Genomic DNA, 21,034 nt, shown 5'->3' on the forward strand with positions numbered 1-21,034 from the left:
GCCCTGTTCCCAGCCAGGAACTGCTATTGCTCCCGTGAGCTAGGGTGGCCCTAGGGGAGCTGCAACCGCCCCCTCTCCTGCCAGCCCTAGGACAACACCCTGGCCCTTAGCCCTGCCCCATGGGGTAATTGGGACCTGCGAGGCCTAGCTGCTGAAACACCTACAGTGCCGGGATGTGGGTGGCGGCACACCTGGCACGCTCCTAGCGCCCTGGATGTTGGCATACATCGGCCTGGAGCAGCCCCATGAGTCTCACTTTTCAGGGCTACATCTCCTGCGGTCTCCCTTTGAGGGCCAGCTGGGCCCCGAGCAGGCCACTGCTGACCCCCCACGCCGCCAGCCGCCCCCTTCCAGCCAATGGGGTGAGCGATGGCTGGAAACATTCAGGGCTGTGCCCACAAACCCCCCATCTGACCAGACAAGCCGAGGGCTCAGGAAGCCTTCAGCCAGGCCTGATCCGCTCCCCTCCGCTGGCCTGGGAGGGGAGAAACGAGCCGCACAGCGCCACTGCTCCTTCCCCGGCTCCACTCGCCAAGCGGTTCGATGGCGGCACCGAGGCCCAGGTGCGCCACACCCCCATGGTTCTCCCACACACACTGAAGCAGGACTGACATGGAATTGGACACCTGGTCTTTGAGGACCTCTTGGGGAAACCCCACCCTGCTGAAAATGGTCAGCAGTGCATCTGCCATGGCGTCGGCCTTAGTAGAGGACAGAGCCACTGCTTCAGTGTAGCAAGTAGCAAAATCTACCCCCCGCCAGAATGTGTTTCTTCCCTGACCAGGCAGCTTTGCTGAGGGGCCCCACCCTGTCCAACGCCACCTTCTGGAAAGGTTTCTCTATGGTGGGTAAGGGCCTCAGGGCTGCTTTACCCTGGTCCTGGGCCTTCCCCACCCTCTGGCAGGGGTCACAGGACTAGCAGGACAGCCGGATGGCATCAAAGACTCCAGCCAGTCAAAGTTCTGCAGCAGGCTCTGCCTGGTGCGCTGGATCCCCTGAGAGAGGGACATCGTGGGCCAGGTACGATAGCCTGCGGTGGTACTTCTGGGGGGCCACCGGCTGTCTCCTGCTTCCCTGACTGTAGCAGACACCAGCGTATACCCTCTTGTGCTCGATCTGGTCGGGCTCTGGTCCATAAGCTTTCGAAGGCATTTTCTTCTGGGTTAGCAGATAATCGCATTTTTGACAAGGCCCCTGCACTGTCCCCTCCCCCTTCTGTCATCTCGATCCCTGCTTAACAGGTTGTAACCAGTAATTTTAACATTCCAGTCACGCAAATCTTCCCCTACGGACCCACTGTCCTGTATTCCCCTCCCCGCCCAGGAACCAGCCCTTCCTGTTTGCACCATTCTTTTTCTTTTCCTGTCTGCTGCTTTTCTTGGTGAGGGTCCCGGCCACAGCGTGGAAGAAAGGAACATCTGGTCCTCCCATAACAGGTGCCAGCTCTTCCTGGGGTATTCCCAAGCCAGCCGAGAACTATAATCCCTCCAGCCTGTCCTGGGTCAGCCTCGGGGCCTCCTCCCAGTGGGACGTGCTCAGTATAGTTTCAAAGGAAGCCTACCAGGGGACATCCTTATCAGGTGCCCAAACCACCTCAGCTGACTCCTCTTTATCCACAGGAGTAGCAGCTCTAGTCTGAGGCTCTCCTGAATAACAGAGCCCCTCACCTTATCTTGGAGAATTACAGCCCAGCCACCCTGGGGAGAAACCTCATTTCCGCCTCATGTACCCGCGATCTCTTCCTTTCGGTCATCACCCACAGTTCATGGCCATAGGTGAGGCTGGCACACTAATCCGCTGGTCAATGTCACGCTCCCGCTTACCATCACTCGCGAACAAGACCCCCTAGATACTTAAACTTTTAGTGGAAGAGTAGCCGCTCACCTGGAGAGAACACTCCGCTTTCTTCTGGGAAAGAATCATGACCTTTGAGTGCACGTCGCAGATCAGAGTCCGAAGCAACAAGGACATCATCGTACCAGATACACTCCCCAACTCGGCTGTGCCTTGACATCCTGGCCGTGAAGATCATGTTTGCACCATTTTCTGTTTATTTGTTTTTTTACATTTTTATTCCACATTTACACAAATTTTTAAAAAACAAAGAACCATGAATCCTTCAGGCCCCTCCCCCACCAGGCCCTGCCTCCTCTGGGCCTGGCCCCTCTCCCTCTAACTCTGACACCAATGCAAATAAATAATGAACCCCCTGTAATGTGCCCAGCAGGCAGCATGGCCTCAACTTGCACCACACCCTCAGACCCCGCTTCTGGGATCCAACATCAGACACAGAACATGGGCGGCTGGGGGAGGGAGAGCATGCAGGCCACGGGGTACAGGGGCTGCCCAGAGACAGGGGCAACTGGCCCCTCCTCCCTGTCACTGTGATGCTGACAGCAGGTCCCAGGGGCAAACGTGCCAGGTCCAGGCCTTGCATGGGGGGAGGGGGGGGAAAAAAAAAAAAAAAAAAAAGAGATCCAACCCCCTAATTCCCAGCAGCGACTCGCCCTCCCCCTGGAAAACCCAGCCACAGACCCCCCCAGAGGCAGTGACGTGGGGCTGGGATGGCAGAAGTCTGCGGGTCGGGATTGATGTGTGCCAGCAGAGCTGTGGGAAGGGGAAGCCCGGGACTGGGATAGCAGGGGAGCTGGGGGAGGGGAGCCCAAGGAGATGGAGAGCAGGCCATGTCCAGTGCTGGGGGACTCCTCGGGCCCCCAATACACAGTTCTTGCCCTGCGCCAGGGCTGCGGTGCAACACGTGGTGCCAGCGGGAGCTCCCCCTCCATGCCGGGAGCGCTCGTCTCCTCGTGCAGGCACGGCCTGGGGACGGCGGCACTTGCTTCAGGCCGGGAAGCGGCAGCGGGGGCTCATTCCTCGCTCTCCAGCTTGAGGCTGACGCTGCGGACCTTGGCGCGGGGCGCTGCCGGGGCGCCCCCCTCGCGCTCTGCCTGGCTCTGGCCCCGCGAGCGCAGCAGCTGACTCTGCTTACGGAGGAAGTCGACGGGGGCAGGGCACCCATAGGTGCCTTTGCCCAGCGTGGGCCGTGGCGCCCCCTTGGGCGAATGGGCCAGCGAGGCTATCTCCAGCTGGGCCAGGTGCGCCACGTAGCCTTCCGACAGGAACTGCGGACAGATGCACGAGCCCAGCATGAGAACAGATGGACAGGAGAGCCCTGGGGCCCAGCCCCCACTGTCCCCATGCCAGCCCCCACTGCCTCCCACTCTGCAGGCCCTGTGTCCCATTCCCCACTCCCCTAAGCCGGCCAGTCCCCTACCCTGGGGCCACATTGGAGCCAGCAGCCCCTAGATGGGAAAGGCCCCCTTGTCCCATTCACTGCCCCCCTGAGTCAGCCTGCCCCCTGCGCTGGGGCTGGGCTGGAGCTCGTGCCCCCCCCGGTGCCCGCGTACCTGGCACTGGTTCTGGAACTTCTTGACGGTGCGCCCAACGATGTAGATCTGGGCGGGCGAGAGCCCCAGGGAGCTGTAGACCGAGATGTCCTTCGTGGAGCCATAGCCAGCCACAATGGTGACTTCTGCCTGTAGCACATGGGTACTGAGCCTGTCATCCTGCCCCCTCGCACCACCCAAGCCCCGCCCCTCGCACCACCCAAGCCCCGCCCCCCACGCCGCCCAAGCCCCGCCCCCCTGTTGGCGCTGCCTGAGCCCCAGCCTGGCCTCCCTTCCTCCCCCGGTCACTCCCAGCCCCAGCTGTGCTCTACCCCCCATGGTGCTGGGCACAGGCCCCACCTCAGTGCGCAGGCTATGCAGGAAGGCAGCTTTCTGGCGCAGGGGGTCGTGGGTGAGGCCGTCGCAGAAGGAGACGACGCCGTGCGGGAAGTTGTGTTGTGACAGCCAGGCTACCACGCGGTGCTTCTGCATGTCGGGGCGCCCGGTCACGTAGACGATCATGTACCCCGAGTCCTGCCAGTGCCTGGGGCGACACGACATGGGCATCACAGGGGGCTGGGGAGGGGGTTGGAGCTGAGAGGACAGCAGCGGGAAGGGGGTTAGGAGGCTGGTAGGGGGTAGCTGGGCATAGGGACGGGGCAGGTGGTTAGCCAGGGGAGTCACCGGGGACACTTACCGCACAACGTCAACGGCGCCCGCCCGCACTTTGGGGTCACTGCCCATGATGGAGACGCTGGCTGTGAAGGAGCCGTCAATGCTGAACACCACCGCCTCAGTGCCGCGGGCCACCACTGTCAGGAAGGCCTCGGCGTAGCTGTGATCCCCCCTGCGTAGGGGCGAGGGAGTGTCAGGGACCGGGCAGACACGGGAACCCAGAGAGCCCCCTGCACATAGATCTCCCCTCACACCTTCCCGATCCGCGTCCCAACACGGCTTTCCGGCCCTTCCCGAGGGCTCCACAGCCAGGCCCTCGGTACAGCCCCCTCTCCCTGGTACGTCCCTCCCTGGGATCCCAGGCACCCAGGCGGGGCTCTCACCTGACCACCATGCGCACGGGGTACATGCCAATGCCCAGCGCCTTGTCGGGCGGGAGGAGGAAGGCCAGGCGCCCGCTGCTGCTCGTCACCTCGGTGCCGTAGTGCACCCACTTCCCCGACAGCGGCTGCGTCATGATGTAGACGTCCACCTAGGGGGAGACACGCAGACGTTCACCTCGGCTTGGAAACAGGCTGTCAACGGCAGCCCCGGCAAGCGACTGACCCCTGCTGGCAGCTGAGACCTCTCGTCCGGAGAGCCCGGCTGCCTTTCTGAGTCTGTGATTAAACTAAAACTCAACTACACCCTTCCAAAGAGTGGCGATTCCCGAGATGGGATGTCCCAGCCACGATCAGTCCTCTCCCCAAGGACTGCTGTAATTCACTGCACCCTATTGTCTCCCAGGTGTAAGCCAAGCGCCAGGGGCCACACATAAGTTTAAGGCAACTGGGAATGGCTTGCTGGGTGATCCAAAACGTTGGGAGTTCCTGAGGTCAAATTTCCTGAGAGCCTGCCCAATAAGTGTCAACCAGCCAGCCCTCCCCCGATGCCAGTGTGCATCCGTGTGCCGTGGGAGACGGAGCTGCCCCTCTCCACGCCAACCCTCCGTCTTATTCCTCCCTGCGACGTCTGGGAGGTGCCTGAAGGGTGGAGAGGCAAAGGCACGGGAGATCATCCAGTAGCGGGCGGGTCGGGCCCGCCGAGGAGCTGGCAGGGTGTGGTGTGTGCAAAGTGACTGGAGTGCTGTGGGCGTGATCGGAATTACACAGCACACGCAGGGCTGTGGAGAGAGCCCTCACTAGGGCCTGAACTGGCATGTTAAGGGGGGGGATTCCAGTCACCAGTCTGGGCTAATTATGAACCAGGCCTGGAGGTGAATCGAAGTGAAATCCCTCTCTCGGCAACGTCTCACACGCCATCTCCTGGACGCTGGTGGGAGCAGAGGAACCACCGAGCGCCGCGGGAAGCTGAGAGCAATTTGGAAAGTGATCAACAGAAATGAGAGAACCCGCCGCCCCCCAGCCCCAGAACTAGCTGATCCCTTGCGGGCAGCCTCTCTCCTCGGCCACGGCCACAGCCCCAAGAGTTGACCGAACCCAGGAAGAAGCTGCAGAGTCCCCAGTGCTATGAGGAACGACTCGTTCCCCTCCCAGGATTCACAGAAGCCGGAGAGAGAACAGAAATAAAGGCAGGGCGGCTAGTTGAGTCTGCACATCCTAGCAACACCTCAGGCAGCCATGCGCTGGATTTTAACTACTGCACTTTTAATGCTCTCCTTTGTAGGTCCAAGCACGTTGGCCAAAGGGACGCTGAACCATAGCTTTCAGCAGATCTTTTGATATCTAAGCTTGTTGCTCAGGGACAAATCCACTCCCATAGCAGGGACCACAGTGTAACGTGCTGTAAAACAAGCACCTCCTTCCTCCTTGGAGAAATCCCGGAAGGGGGGTAGCCGTGTGTTCGAGATGGAAGAATTGCTGAGTGATGGTCAGAGGTACATGTCCTAAAGCAATCCGAGCACTCTCCACTGCTTGGTTGAACGGCTCATCCTCAACCTCGCTGTATTGCTCGCAGAGCTAAATGGGCAGATGCAGGACAGCCCTGAAAGACTGGTTGTGTCTGTGACCGAGGGGTGAACTGCTGCCTGTGTGCTAAGGTGGCTCTGGCCAATTGATAAACTGGTTGGTTGGGAAGAACTGAGTGTCCTGATGTGAGAAATGCCGTCTGAGGTGAGCACAGACCCCATGGATCCATGACATGGCGCATCCGCTGGGCAACCAGGCAGCCCCTCTCTGCCCCACGCCCCCCTGCACTCCCTTAACCCCCAGACAAACACTCAAACCCCCAAGCACCCCCAGACACCAGGGTACCCAGATGGAATCACCCCTCCGGCACCCCCTTGCCCTCCACCTGCTGGGAAACCCAGACAGAACCCCTCACCCCCGCACCCTTACGACCCACCTACCAGGGTGCCCAGATGGCACCCCAGGGTGCCGGTGCCAGGATTGACGCTGCCCGCCCCCCACCGCGGGAGCCCACCTCCCCTCACAGGGCCGGTACCTTCTCCCCGGTCAGCGTCACCACATCCAGGGGGCCGTACATGAAGCGCCCGCTCAACACTTGGGGCCGCCCCTCGCACACGATGACGTCGCTGGCTCGGTGGTTGGAGGTCACGTTCTGCAGGGCAGGGCAAGGCAGTCAGTGGCTGCTGCTCCTTGCTCCCCAAGAGCTACTGGCCTCCCTGCCCGCTGTGTCCCGCCATCCCCCGCGAGAAGTGGCAGGATCCAGGCCCCTGCCCTCTTTACCCCCCACTATCCTCTGCCCACTGCCTGGCACCACTATCTTCTGCCTAGGCCCCCCGTTATCCCCCACCCAGGCCCCCGCCTTGGCCTCATCAGTGCCGTCCCCACCCGGGCCCAGTGCTCGGGCCCAAGCCAGCTGCCCCGATGTGAGGCGGGTGGAGGCCGCGTACCCGGATCTTCACTTGCGTGCGCTTGCGCTGCCACTTCTCACGAGGGATGGCGGGGCTGTAGACGGAGCTCTCCTCGCACTCTGCCACCTGTGGGCGCTCCTTCTCGATCACCTGCAATACACAGCACGGCCTCAGCACCCCCAGCCACAGCCGCCGTGCCCCTCCCCGCCACGGGGCGCCAGCCCCCTGGCCAGCCCCGCCACAGGCACCATCACGCCCCTGCCCATCCTGTCACCACATCCTCTGTGCCACAGAGCCTGTCCCCAGAGCTGGCCGCCCCTCCCTCCCTACCTCCCCACAAAGCGGGGCTGGGCGCACCTGGCGCAGCATGAAGGCGACCACGTCGGAGGACTCCCAGTAGCTGGCATGGAAGAGGTGCGGCAGGGTGATGGTGGGGAAGGCGGTCAGCGCGTCAGGGCAGTACAGGGAGTAGTCAATGCGCTTCGGGCCCCACCACCGCTCCAGGACTGCGGGGAGAGTGGTGTCAGGCGCAGCCGGATCCCCTGCTGCTCCCTCGTCCCGGTACCCCCACCGCGGCCCAGCCCCAAACCCTCCGCCTGGTACCCCCACCCCAGGTCAGCTTCTGTACCGCACTCACTCTGCCCCAGACTGGCCCCATACCTCTCACCCTCTGCCCCACACCTCAGACTGGCCCTGTACCCCACATCCCCCACCTTGCACAACCCCAGACCAGGCCTAGGCCCTGTATCCTGCACCCAATACCCCCCATCCTGGACTCTGCCATGGCCACCCCCAGACCTACCCCATAGCCCCACTCCACATCTCAAACCTGCCCACTATACTGCACTGTCGTACTCCACTGCAGACCAGCCCCATACCCCACATCCCGACCCACAACCCCCCACCCCAGACTTGCCCTGTACTCTTCCCTTCCACCTGGCTTCCCCCAGCTCAGACCTGCTCCATACCTGCATTGTCCCATCCTGCATCCTCCTTTCTGTGCACCTGACCAAGCTCATACCCTCGCCCCACACCCCAAACCTGCCTGCTATCCCGACCCTCCTCCACAAGACCTGCTCATGCCCAGACTGGCTCCATACCCTGCAACCCCCCACCCTCTACTCTGCCCCTTCCTCCCTGCACCCCCTCACCAGACCTGCCCCGTCCCCCTCAGCTTCTGCCCCAGTCCCCCACACTCCACCCCTTCCACCCTGTGCAACCCCCCCCCCCAAACTGACCCTACCTTTTGCCTCCTGCCCTCCAGCCCCACAGCCCCTGCCTTGTACCCCCTGGAACGCTCCCTTCCCCTCTTACCCCCCCTCCATGTCACTTTCGAGGACCATGATGGTGCTGATGGAGTAGGCGAGGCACTGGATGGACGGGGAAGGGGTTGCACTTACTCTTGATGACCTCACTGGTGCTAGGGGGGGCAGCGGCTTCGCCCATCTCGCTGCCTCTCCAGAAGCCCCCAAAATTGCTGGTAGGGGTGGTGGGTGCCGTCAGCTCCAAGTTGCCCAGGAACAGGGTGGAATGAGTCTGCAGGGCCTCAGCTGAGCCAGGGAGAGAGTAGGGGGAGCATAGCAACACCTAGGACCCAGCCTCCCATTGACAACCCAGAGGGGACCCCCTCAACCCCATTGTCCCAGCCCCCCACTGCTGCTGATTCGGCTGATTGCCCACACAAAGGGGACATCCCAGAGTGGCCTCCCATGCCCCACAATGTTATCCCTGACCCCCTGGGGACTCCATGCTTTCACCCCCCACCCGACTGCCCCAAAGGGATCTTTCCCCCTGCCCCACAGTTCCCAGCCCTTACCCAGCAGTGCAGAGGTGCCGTCGCCCAGCGGGTATTTCTGGTAGCGGGGCACGCCCAGGGGGGGTACGGCGTGGAAGGCCTTGGCCAGCAGGGGCTCCAGGCGCGAGGCGCAGGGGTCGGCTGCATGGAACAGGTTGTAGATCTGCTCGCAGGCTGGGCGCATCTGGGCCACTGCGGGGAGAGGGGGGTTTAAGTGCCTGCAATGCAGGGGGGAGGGGAGGAAGGAGGTAGCAAGCAACACGGGGAGGGAGGGTCAGCCCCTGCACCTGGGGGGAAGTGAGTGAGATGAGGGAGGTGAGCAAGCAATGCAGGAAGGGTCACCCACTGAGTGAGCAGTGTGGGAGGGAAGCAGTGATGTGGGGGGGCAAGCGATGGGGCCTGGGGGGGTATGTGAGCAATCCAGGTGGGAGTGAGCCACATGGGAAAGCGGCTCCTGCACTGAAGGGAGGGGGCAAGCGATGCAGGGGAATGAGTGGGGCCCCCTTCTCTGTTGGAGAGCCACGGGGAGAAGCAGGGGCGCTGGAGCCAGAGGCCCCGCCTTGGAGTGGAGCCGCGGGGTTGGCCCTGGCTTGGTAAAGGGGACACCCCAGAGGTGTCTGTGTAAAGGTTGGGGCAGAGACCCTGGAAATCCGTGCCAGCTGGGTGACAGCGGTGGGCCCAGGCTGCAGCAGTCATGCCCCACAGCAAGTGGCTGCGGCAACAGAAACACGCTTAGAACAATTTACCGTCACCAGCAACATTTAAGTCAAGATCGGATGTTTGTTCTACAAGCTCTGCTCTGGGAACTATTTTGGGGCCGTTCTCAGGCCTGTGCTAGACAGGAGGTCAGGCTGCCTGATCACAATGGGGCCTTCTGGTCCAGAAAGTTATGAATCCACAAAAAAAAAAAAGTGGCTGGAGAAACAACGTCTAAACGTCTCTCCGCGAGAGCGAGCGTGGAGCAGGGCAGATGAGGTTAAATGCTGCTCCAGGACCATGGGGCAAAGAACCCTGCTTCCATCCCAGGCAAGGTTTTGCGAGAGGGGGGAAGGGAGACTCAGTCACCCCAGAGGAGAGAGGAGAGGCCAAGCATGAGGGCTGCAGAGTCCCCAGCAGCCTCAGGCGTCTTCCTGGCCCAGCCCAGGAACTGGAGTAGCACAAAGTGGAGCTGGAAGCAAAGGGGCGGCATCTGGGGTTGCAGAATCAGGGGCTGGCTGAGCGGGGCTAGCAGCCAAAGCATGAAGAGCAGTGGGGAAGCAGCCCTGGCAACGGAGACCTAAGGAGCAAGAGGCTGCGCTGCAGAGAGCTCGGGGGACCAACTCCTCCAGGACAGAGATGCTGGATGAGGAAGGGACACAGGTGGATCCTTTCCCTCCAAAGCAGCCTGTCAACCTGAGCTATGAGGAAGGGCTGTTAGAAAGAGGACGCTGATGAACCGTGCTTCCCATCCACTGTGGGACGGGGGGGGACAAGAAGTAACGGGTTTAACCTGCAGCAAGGGAGATCTCGGTTAGATACTAGAAAAACCTTTCTGACTGCAAGGCTGGTGAAGCTCTGCAGTAGGCTGATGGGACGCAGTGGGCATTCTCTGTAGCATTTTTATGACTGATCCGCGTAGCAGGGGCTGACTTGGCATGGGGCTGGTTCCCAGCGCAGGCAAAAGGGTGAAGCTGCTCCTGGGGCAGAGCAGGAGATCCGTGGTGTCATGTCACGGACCTCCCCGGGGTGGTGCGAAGGGAATAGGGTGGCTGAAACTGACCCATACCATAGGAGCCCCTAGGACTGAACAACTGACACCGACGCAGGGAAACCGTGGCAGGCAGCACACATGGGCTCTGCAGGGCTCTGTTGGAGCTGGACAATGGGCCGCAAGTTGTCAGGGGGCTGGGGTAAGAGCTGACTTTTGGAGAGACTCAGCAGCTCTCACCTGTGATGGACAAAGACTGGGGGAGAGCCAGAAAAGGGATTGCAGGGCAAGATTGGCGGGGTGGGGCCCTGGCTTGGCCAGATGGACAGCGTCTCAGGGCAGCAGAGTGAAATACAGGTTAAGGATTGCCCCAGGCCAGGTCCCAGGTGACTCTCAGCCTGGGGCTGTTCTGAAAAGGCTGCAGCATGTCACTGCAAACACTGGCTGGGGGGCACTGGTCCCTGAAGAGGGGCCAGGTCTCTCCCTGGAGTCTAGCTCAGGGGGCCGGGCTGGGCAGAGCACACAGAGCGAAGCAGGAGGGCTGGAGCCCAGAGGCTCAGTCTCAGAGGTGGGGAGGCCCCGTGGCCTGTCCTGGAAGAACAGCGGGAGCCCTCGGGAGGCTGGCGCACTGAGGTTTCCTCCGAGGGCCGGTTTAAAAGCTGGGGCCTCGCACCGACCCTGTGGAGCCATGACAGCCAAGGGTGGTCATGGAATCCCCGCCACTAAGAGCCGGTGGGACAAACACCCGGCAGGGATGGTCTAGGTTCATTTGGTCCTGCCTCAGCATAAGGGGCTGAATTTGATCTGCCGAGCCCCTTCCAGTCCTACGTTGCTATGATCAGAGTGCGACCGCCCAGGGCACAGGCAGGGGGAGTGGCCCCCAGAAACTCTAGGCGAGGGCAGGGAGTGGGACTGGGATGAAATCTGGCTTCCCACCACGGCCCCAAGGCCTCTCCAGCAGTGGCCTGACAACCGGTGGGGGAAGAGGCTGCGTTGTCTCCCTGCAGACGTTCGCAGGGCCCACTGCTCTGCCAGGGGCCTGACCTCGCACGGAGTCGCTGGGGAGCCCCGGGGAGAAGCCGGGTGGCCGGAGCCCAAGGGCCCAGTCTCAGGGGGTGGCGCCCCAGGCCTCGCCCTTGGAAAGAGCTGAGCCCAGGGCCTGGCCCACTAAGGGTACGTCTACACAGGGATAAAAGACGGGGCTGCGGGGTTTTTATCCTGTGTAAACTCAGCCTGAAGAGGGCCCGGCCAGAAACTGTGTAAGAGCCAGGGCATGGAACCCCCTGGAAATCCGTGCCAGGGGGCGGTGCCAGTGCTGGGTGGGGGGAAAGGAGAGGGTGTGTGGGTCAATGCCTGTTGGGGGAGGGGGAAAGAGGTCAGTGCCTGCGCCAGGGTGGATCAGCACTGGAGGAAGAGAGGTGGCCCGGTGTCAGGGCGTGCAGGGACCGAGGCAGGCTGGCACGGGGTTCCCTCACCGTCCAAGGCTGGCATGACAGTCTTGCGCAGCGCCAGCACCAGCCCCAGCGGCGAGCCGAAGAGGAAGAAGCCGGACACCTTGAAGCCGAGGCGGGCGGCCGTGCCCTCGCCCCCATCCAGCGACGAGCCCGAGGCGTAACTGCCGCGCTGCAGCTCCACCTCCCCCTGGGGGACACTGGCCTGCAGGCTGGGGAGGACAGGAGAGCAGGCTCCAGCAGGCACCGGGACGGGACACGGGGCCTTTCCCCGCCAGGGGCTGCCGGCTCTGATCTGGCCCCGGGGCAGGGAGGGGGCTCGGCTCGGCGCACGTGGTCGATGTCCTGCCCTTCCCCCCGCTCCCCCTCCCGACTGGAGTGAACCGTGCCATGGGGCCAGCGGCCTCCTGTGGAGGGGTCACTCTGCCCCCTTCTTTTCCCCCTCCCGCCCAACACCCATGCCACTGAGGGCGCCCCTCCCCCACCCCGGGCACTCTCACCTGCACAGGAAATTTTGCTGCTGGCGCACGGAGTCCAGGTCGCTGTGCTCCTGTGGGGGCGGGAGCGCCCCTGGGTCGGGGCTGGCCCGGCCCGGCCCCCCAACCCCCTCGGCCAGTGGGTCCTTCCTGCCGCCCAGCTCCGGGGAGATCGGTTCCATGTTCTGGGCAGAGAGAGAGAGCAGTGATACAGCAGCGCCCGGCCGGGAGCACATCCATTGCGGGCACCCCCTCCATCGCAGGGCCGGTGCTGCCCCTCCACACTCAGCATGAGCCCCTTCCCCACCTCAGGGGGAACCCAGCACCTCTCAGAGGCCAGTTCCTATCCCAGACCCAGGCTCCCTAAGCTGCTGGTCCCTCCCCACCGGGTCGGGGTCACAGACAGCCCAGCAGGCTCCCATGCTCAGGCGGCTGGGGATGGGGCAGTGTGGGGTGAGGTGACAATGGGAGATCCCACAGAGGGGCTGCCAGGGTGCAGCTCCCCTGGCAGAGAGAGGCCCAGGCACTCACCAGGCTGCCCCGGCCGCTGCTGGTTCGGCTCCCTGCAGTGCCTGTCCGGCTCTGACACAGGGCATCAAAACCCAGGATGCCCCCCACGCAGTCACCAATCAGCACCACCTGCTGGAAGGAGAGGCCGTCAGACTCGAGATGGACCCCACGCCCCATAGCCAACAGCTTCCTGCCCTGCCCCTAGCCCAACAGCCCCGCACCCTCCCTGACCCCCACCACCATTGTCCCCTACCCAGAAGCCCCCCCACCACACAGCCACCAACCCCACCACTCTGCCTCCCACACCCAGCGCTCCCTTCTCCAGGCCCACAGCCAGAGACCCCCGATCCTCACAACTCCCCCAGCCCACTGCCAGCACCCCCTGCCCCCATAGCAACCCCATCCTGATGCAGCCAGCAATCCCAGCTCGCCTCCCCCCAGCCCTGGAGCTAGTGCTGCCCCCCACACCTGGCCACAGAAGCCGGAGCCCTCGGCGGAGTGCAGGAAGGCACTGTGGGCCTGGTTGGCACGGGCGATCGTGGTGGCCACGGCGTGCTGGTAGCTCCCAGAGGACGTGGCGAGAAGGGGCAGGGCGGCCAGGGGAATGTGGTCCTGGCTGCTGGACAGGCTGTCCCTGTCGTGGCTGTAGGGGCTGAGGCTGGGGGAGAGGGGTCAGGGGTGAGAAAGGCGGCTGCTGCCCTGTGCCATTGCCTCCAGCCGAGGGAGGGCACAGGCATCTGGGCAGGGCCATGCACCCATGGGACCGCCACCCTCCAAGCCTGGAAACACACGCAGAGCTGGCTTAGTCTTGGATTTCACGCAGCAGTCACGCAGGGAACCCACAGGCCTGTGTTCTGTAAGACACCGGCTTGAACAAGCCAGCATACATAAAGTAGGCCCACGACCCTCAGCATCGAGAAAATGGCCCGACAGTTACCCTAGATTTGGGGAACTGGAACTTGCTTGCTCAAGAGAGAGAACTGGGAAAGAACAGCACCAGGCGACCACAGAAGCACTGAACTGTTTCCGGGCTTGGGTATTTTAGGACAGAATCGTGGGCAGAGGTCTGCTCACAAACTTGCTTGAGCAATAGGTGATGCATCTAATGAGCTAAAAGGCACTGATGTGACAAGTGCAGCCACTGTGATGAGGGTGAGGAAGTTAGATTTGGACATGGAAGGCTGGGCTGCAGAATGAACATTCATGATATTGCCCAGGTCCTATAACAGGCCGAGCCACCACGTAGCAGGGGCGAGCTTTCCATCACCCACTCTTCTCTTCCCAGTGCTCTCTCCCACCGACCTGTGGGCATGGGGACCATGGGACTCCTTGGGCATGCCAGGGACAGGGCAGGTCCTTTGCCTCTCACCACCAGGTCCCCAAGGAAAGGCGCGAGTTTATGAGCGTATACAGGAAATGACACCAAAGGCGTCCCTCGAACTGTGGCCCTGCTACATGCGTGTGGTCTGGTGCTTTCCTGTCTTCACGGATTGTGTGACTAAAACTTGCCCTGGCTTTGCTTCGCCCTCAGTGGGAGAGTCTTGAATATTGAACTTGTCGGTTTGAATTCTATAGAGCCGGATTCTGGGACCAGAACCGAGGCTCCCCAGCTCATTACATTAGTAGCAACCGGCAAGTGGTATAATTAGCATTAAGCCTGAAAAAGGATCAGGCAAATCCTGCCCAACAGCCATCTTATCTGCCGAGACATGACTGCGGTGCCCCCCAGAGCCAGCATTGCCCCCTATGGAGCTCCCACCCCACTCCCTGCAGCACAGGCCCCCCAGCATGGCACTGGGGCATTGGGGCCAGCCCTGACAGCAGGAGGGTGGGCGTACTTGGAGACCAGGGCGTAGGCGGCGGCGCAGATGGGTGGGCAGGTCACCAGGCGCAGCGCCACGTGGCCCAGCGCTTCGGGGAAGTGCACACGGGCAACGGCGTCGAAGGTGGCGGCCAGCGTCTGCACATCGGCCTGCTTGGAACCTGGCTCGCCCACACCCTGGTCCAGGATGTTCCCGCTGTGCAGGATCAGGAACAGCGCGTGGATCTGGCAGGCCTGGGCCACGCTCTCTGCAGAGCCGCCCTGCGGGAAGACATGCCATCAGTGGGGCAGGCGGGGACAAGTGCCCGTGGCAGTGGGGGGTGTCACAGCACTGATTGGTGGTGGGGGGGGGGATAATGGTGCCTCTTCTGCGTGGGGGAGGGGAAGGATGATGTCCACAGTGTGTGCTTGGGAAGCACTTCCCTGCAGGCCAGGTCACCCATTTGGCGGCACGCTGGACAGTGAGCAGCCAGCTCTGTCCCCTGCCACGGCTGGGAGTGTCTGTGCCAGGGGAGGCCATGGTTGGTGATTCCCAGGGGAAAAGGCAAGTGGCACCCGGGTTGCAAGGACAGGACAGGGCAGGATCAGATGGGGCGGGGCGGGGGGCAGAGCCAGGGGCACCCACCTCGGCGAAGCTGGCCTGGGTTAGTCCATCGCCACTGGGCTTGGCCACGCCGGTCCCATCCCCTGCGCAGACAAAGCCCGGGTGAGCGTGCTGGCGTGGGAGGTGCCCTGGGGGCCGGGCCCAGCTGCTGGCTCCCAACCCCGATACCCTGGGGTGCTGGGTGAACCATGGGAGCCCTGGCCTTCGTTCTGCCGTGCCCTGACTCACTCCCCTGCCCCGCACTCTCTGGTCCCCCTTCCCCCACACCACCTGCCACCTTGCGCCAGCCTGTTCCTTTAAACTAATCCAACCCTCACACTCCTGCCTCCCTGATGCCCTGCACCCTACCCTCCCATTCCCCATCTCCCTGACCCCACACCTGCTGCTGCTCTGCCCCCCCCCACCCATCTGCCATCCTGCCAGCCAACCCCGTCCTACCCACACATCCCATTTCCTGCCACCCTGCTCCCTCACCCCCATCCTCCGACTCCCCTGCCCTTGGTCTCACCCCTTCCCTCCCCGCCCCCTCCCCCACGCTTACCCAGTCCCTCGTCCAGCTCGCCTGGCCGCTCCAGCGTGTCCAGGAAATCGTTGGAGTTCCACTTGGTCATTTCCTTGGCAAAGACCTCGTCACTGTCAGACAGATCCTCTGGGGGGGAGAAGGGTGGGTTATGAGACTGAGACACTCCCCAAAGAGACACCCCCCAAGAATGAAGGACCCTTGGGAGAGAGACCCCTGGGAATATGAGATTCCCCCCCCCATCAGAAATATCCCCAGCAATGCAGGACTCCATTTGCTCAACTGCCACTGAGAATGGGGGACCCCCCCAGAAGAGACACCCTCTCCCCAAGGGACCCCCCCGCCATCCGTACCATGTGCATCGAAGAATTCCTCCTCCGAGCTGTTCTCTGAGTCCCGTGCGATGTTCTGCATGCGCCACTCTGAGAGACTCTGGGGCGATACCCCACCTGGGGGGATGGGATGGGGGTCAGATACCAGAGACCCCTCCCTACAGCGCTCCCACCAGCATCCCCACCCCGGTGCCCCTGCCGGAACCCACCCCCCGAAAGTCCCTGTTTCCCAGCACCTCCCTGACTGCCCATTTTCCAGCACCCCTGCCCCACACCCCCAGCCCTGCCCAACTGCACCCCATGCTTCTGCCAGCACCGCCGCCCTGCTCCCATCCCAACCCCATCAGCCCATTGTTCGCAGCGGCACCCCCAGCCCCTGCCAGAACCACCATCCTGCTCCCCCTCGCCCCTGTCCCCATCAGCACCCCCGGCTCACTCCCCACAGCGACCCCGGCACCCTCACCTCCGTGCTGGGAGGAGTAGGAGGAGCGGGAGGACGTGGACCACTGCTTGGTGAAGGTGTCGTCAGGGGAGGCGTCAGGCGACCCCTGCCCCTCGGTTCGGTCCTGCCCGTCAACACCGCCCAGCTCGGCCCGGCCCTCAGTGCTGGGGATAGTGGCCTCTTCCTCGGCCTCAGCACACTTAGCCATCTTCTGGGCCAGCATGCGGGCCGTCTCCTCCTCCAGCTGCCGGATGTCCTCCATGGTCAGCTCCGTCCACTCATCCTGCCAGCACCAGGCCTGGCGGTGTGCCCGCAGCATCACCTTGCGCAGCCCTGGGGCAGGGGGAGGAGGGAGAGGGCAGTGTGGCGCAGCCAGAGCGGACTCCCCAACGCCAGAGCACCCCCTCCCCACTGCCAGGACCTCCTTTCCCAGCCCGAGCCCCCCTCTCCCGACAGGCCCCCCAGCTCTCTCCCAGCCAGCGCTAGAGTGGCCCAATGCACACTCCAGGGCTCATGCAGCTCTCCGGGGAGGATCAAGGAATTGGGGTTCCCCTGCAAGGGCTCCAATAAATCAGTGTGACCCAGTAGGCTATGAGCAGCTCTCCCCCCTCATATAAGGAGGCTGGGGAGTCACTGGGGGCTGCAATAGGGATCTTCCCAGGTGGGGCTGGGGGTCAAATCCAGGGGTCTTGGAAGCAGCACCAGGAGGGCCAATGCCAGAGGGGCTTGCGGGGGCAGCACCAGCGGGAGGAGGCCCCATGTTATGGGGCAGTGCTGGAAATGGAGGGCAGTGCCTCCGGCCTGGGGGCTGCAAAGGTGACAGTTCCAGGGCAGAGCTCCGGGGCAACGCTGTGGGGTGCGGGCGGGTGAGGGGGAAGGGCCAAGGGAGAGCGCCGGCAGGGAAGCGCAGGGACTGGCGCTCACCGACGTCATGGATGAACTGCTCGATCTTGGACTGCATGCCCCAGTAGCGGAACTCCACCTTGCAGAGCTTGTAGGCGCACATGAGGGGCCCGGCAGCCACGGCCCCCTCCAGCCAGTCATCGCCCAGCGGGCCCCGGCCCGTCTTCGCTGAGCGGTACAGTTTGGGGTCCTCCTCCACCTTGTACTCGTTGGGTGAGATGGGGTCCCGCACAATGTCAATGATGTCTGGGGAGAGGGGGAAGGGGCAGGGAGTCAGCACCCACGAGTGGCACCTGCCTGCCTTGGTGCCAGGGGTCTCACACCCCATGTCCCCCTCAGGGATGGGGGAAAAAACCTGCCCCATTCCCCACAATGCCTTGAGGCCCGTTCCTCAATTTTTTTGTTGCACAGCAAAGGAAAGGGGTTTTGGAGCAGTGTGTGTGGGGGGAAGGGTGCATAGGAGGGAAGGAGATCAGTGGGTGGAGGAGTGGGGGGGAATACCCACCCCACCCCTGCGCTCTGCCCTCCCTGCCCCACAGCACTCTGGGACAGAGCACATGCGAGCAGCAGGGCTCAGGATGGCACCTTCTCCCCACTCCAGCAAAACCCAGGCTCAGGAGTAGGGAGTGGGAGTTCCCCTGAGACCCCGGCACCCATCCCCCAGACCTGGCCCAGCACTGAGTTCCTGTACGACTAAGGGGCTTGCGAGGCAGGTCTGTGCCCTCGTCCCAGCACTGAACACAGCCTGGGCTGGTCCCTTCCCTGGGTGCCGGCCCCATTCCTCACCATCTTGGCGGGTGCAGCACCCGGTGCCCCGAGTGTAAAAATGCAGACTGGTTCACCCAGTAACAGGTGGGGGCGCCTCAGCTGGAGCTGCCCCCCAGCGGTGATGCTTACCCATAATCCGCTGCCTCTTCTCAGCTGCCGTGAGGTTGAAGACATTGGTCTGTTTGCCGGCGTCAGGCCGGTAATAGGTCTCGATCTCGATGGAGAACTTCTCCACGAAGGGACAGGTGTATCTGGGAGATGGGGGTGGGGGGGAGGCAAGGGGTGAAATGGGCAGCTCCTGCCCTGCTCCCACCCTCCCCTAGCCCCACACACCTCACCCTCCCCATACCCTGCTCCAGCCCTGCTCCAGTGCCACTCAGCACCTATCCCAGCCTACTTCTCTGTTGGTCTTGCCCCACTCCCATGCCTGCCCTGCCCCACAACCTGCCGCCCCCTGGGCAGGGAATGAGAGGCACTTGCCCTGAGGCTGTCAGTGCAGAACGCAGGCTGTCCCCTGCCCCGCAAGGGACTTTGTGACGGCCCTGGAACAAGTGCCCCCGACCGACCACACAGCAGGGGCAAGGGGGCAGGGCAAGGACAGAGCCCCCCAGATACCACTACCAGTGTTCCACAGCTCCCTACCCCTCAGCTGGCCTCACACACCTTGTCCCAGAGAAACCCCTGCCCCTCCCAATGCTCCACCTGGTGCGTGTGTAGGGATAGGCATTCCAGGATTCCTCCTCCACCTGAAGGGCAGCTTTGGGCAGCAGGGCACGGAACCAGCTGGGGATGTGGGAGCCCACGTGGTAGATCTTGTGGGTGTACTGGCCGCTGCCACCTGGGCCATCATTGTAGGGCCGGTTGGCCAGGATCTCGACCCCGCTGCCCTCCCCGCTTGACTCCTCCCGGCTCTTCTTCTGGAGGGGAGATACCGACCCATTGGCTCCGACCTGTGCCCTGGCACCAGTCCCACCCCAACCCCCCTGCCAGACAGACAGATCTACACCCACAGACAAACTCTGCCCTGCACCCAGATCCCCCCACCTCATGCTACAAACCCCACCCTGCACCTAGACAAACAGGCCCAGCCTGGCCCCGCACCTGGATCATATAGAGCTGGGCCACCTGGTACTCATCCAGGGTCATGGGCAGCAGGATGTGATACTCCTTGATGAGCATGGTGACAAGGGTGAGGCCTGCGGAGAGGGGAGAGGAGTTAGAGTCCCGCTACTCCTCCCCCTCCCTCGCACAGTCCCCCTCACCCCAGGGGGCCATCTCTGCCCCTCTCCCCACCCCCTTTCTGGCTGTGTGTGGCCCATGGGGTGGGGGATGGGAACCAGGAGCAAATCCTCATGTGACCTGCTTAAAAATCCATTCTGCCTGGTGTGTTTCCATGGTGATGTTCGGGAAATTGGTGGGGGGCAACAGGATGGGGGGCATATCCTCTGCCCTCCCCCCACCAACACTGTCAGCTCCTCTGGTGTCCACAATGCCCAACCCTGTATCATCAAGGGACAATCCCGGACACCTGGGTCCCATCCCAGGCAAGGCTGGGCCACTGCCCAGCTCCAGCCCCCAAACTAGCTAGATGCTGTGGGCAGCCCAGGGCTGGTGAGGGGCTTGCTCCCAGAGCCAAGGGAGCACAGCAGTGGGGCACCCACCCTATTGCCTGGGCCCAGGGCACCCAACCTCCTGCTCACCACAGCCTGGCCTGGGCAACAAACCTTCCCCCACACAGCACCCACCTGGGCCACTAACCCTCCCTCCAGCCTGCACACCCCCGGCCCCACCCTCCCCAATTCATCACAGGAAGCTACTGACTAGAGCCCAGCTGATGGCACTCCCAGCCTTTCCTTGGGGGACAATCACCAGACAACACCCCCTAGATGGGGAAAGGCCCCATGTCCCATTTTCTACCTCCTCAGCCAGCCAATCCCCCGCCTTGGGGCTAGATCAGCTGGAGTCCACTAGGGGGCAAAGGCCTCTTCCCCATAGCCCCCCGGGCTGGGTGGCAGCTGACATGCCCTAGAGGGCAAAGGTTCCTGCCCCATTCCCTGCCACCGGGGCTGGGTCTCAGCTGGCGCCCCCTAGCGGGCAAAGGTCCCTGCCCCATTGCCCCCCTCCATGGCCGGGTCACAGCTGGCGCCCCTAGCGGGCAAAGTCCCCGCGCTCCGTTCCCCGCCTGGCTCGCAGGCAGCCGCCCCCCTCCGGCGCTCCGGACGCCCCGGGTCCCGCCCCACCTGCTCGCGGCGCGGGCTGCGCCGGGCGCTCCGCCTCTCACTGCACCAGCCGGGCCCTCGCCGTCCCGCGGCTGCCGCAGCGCGGCCCCCTCCCCGCCGCGCAGCGGAGCATCGCGCTGGGGCTCGGCTGCTGCAGCCCGGCCGCTGCGCTGCGCTCGGCTCGGCTCGGCTCCGCTCGTTGCCTGCCCTCGTCACCGCCGCTCCGTGCGGAGGAAGCGGAGCCCCCCCGAGGAAGAAGCGAGGGGCGGGGGGGAGCCGTGGGGCGGAAGAGAAGGGGGGCCGGGGGAAGGGAGAGAGCCGTGGGGGGCAGGGCAGGGGAGCGGGTCAGGCTGTGGAGCTGTGGCTGATTCCCGGGGCTGCCGCGTTGGGCTGGATCCTTCCTGGGAGGGGGCAAATCCCGCAGCGCACAGCCAGCGGTCCAGGGCTGGGGGCAGTGTGTGGGGGCGGGGCAGTCCAGTCCAGCCCTGCAGCCCCGTCCCCCAAACAACCAACACCTGTGGCCCTTTAAGAAATCAGCACACCATCCTCGCTGCTCCTGACATCACAGCTAGTTGCCATGGAAACAGCTGTGACATCAGAGGCCAATGACATCAAGCCCCAAAAGGATG

At 63.2% G+C, this 21,034-nt stretch overlaps 1 protein-coding gene across 1 annotated transcript; it reads right to left on the reverse strand.

Annotated features, from left to right (window-relative positions):
* Positions 1 to 2,033: 2,033 nt before the first annotated feature.
* Positions 2,034 to 19,909, reverse strand: PITPNM1 (phosphatidylinositol transfer protein membrane associated 1). The gene is made up of 24 exons (XM_067550668.1): positions 19,887 to 19,909; positions 19,288 to 19,382; positions 18,889 to 19,103; positions 18,316 to 18,437; positions 17,440 to 17,664; positions 16,537 to 16,848; positions 16,095 to 16,190; positions 15,763 to 15,870; positions 15,243 to 15,304; positions 14,634 to 14,878; positions 13,264 to 13,453; positions 12,817 to 12,924; positions 12,310 to 12,470; positions 11,834 to 12,021; positions 8,693 to 8,863; positions 8,277 to 8,426; positions 7,234 to 7,382; positions 6,916 to 7,026; positions 6,504 to 6,620; positions 4,445 to 4,593; positions 4,084 to 4,233; positions 3,747 to 3,930; positions 3,408 to 3,536; positions 2,034 to 3,122 (listed from the first exon to the last, which is right to left on the reverse strand). Exons 2-24 carry the CDS (start codon positions 19,363 to 19,365, stop codon positions 2,868 to 2,870), a joined length of 3,675 nt encoding a protein of 1,224 aa, XP_067406769.1. The 5' UTR covers positions 19,366 to 19,382; positions 19,887 to 19,909; the 3' UTR covers positions 2,034 to 2,867.
* Between the last annotated feature and the right edge of the window lie 1,125 nt (positions 19,910 to 21,034).

This window comes from Emydura macquarii, unplaced genomic scaffold (assembly GCF_026122565.2).
Source record: "Emydura macquarii macquarii isolate MOO-44397 ecotype Brisbane River unplaced genomic scaffold, CSIRO-AGI_Emac_v2 contig_1305, whole genome shotgun sequence".
Taxonomy (NCBI): Eukaryota; Metazoa; Chordata; order Testudines; family Chelidae; genus Emydura; species Emydura macquarii.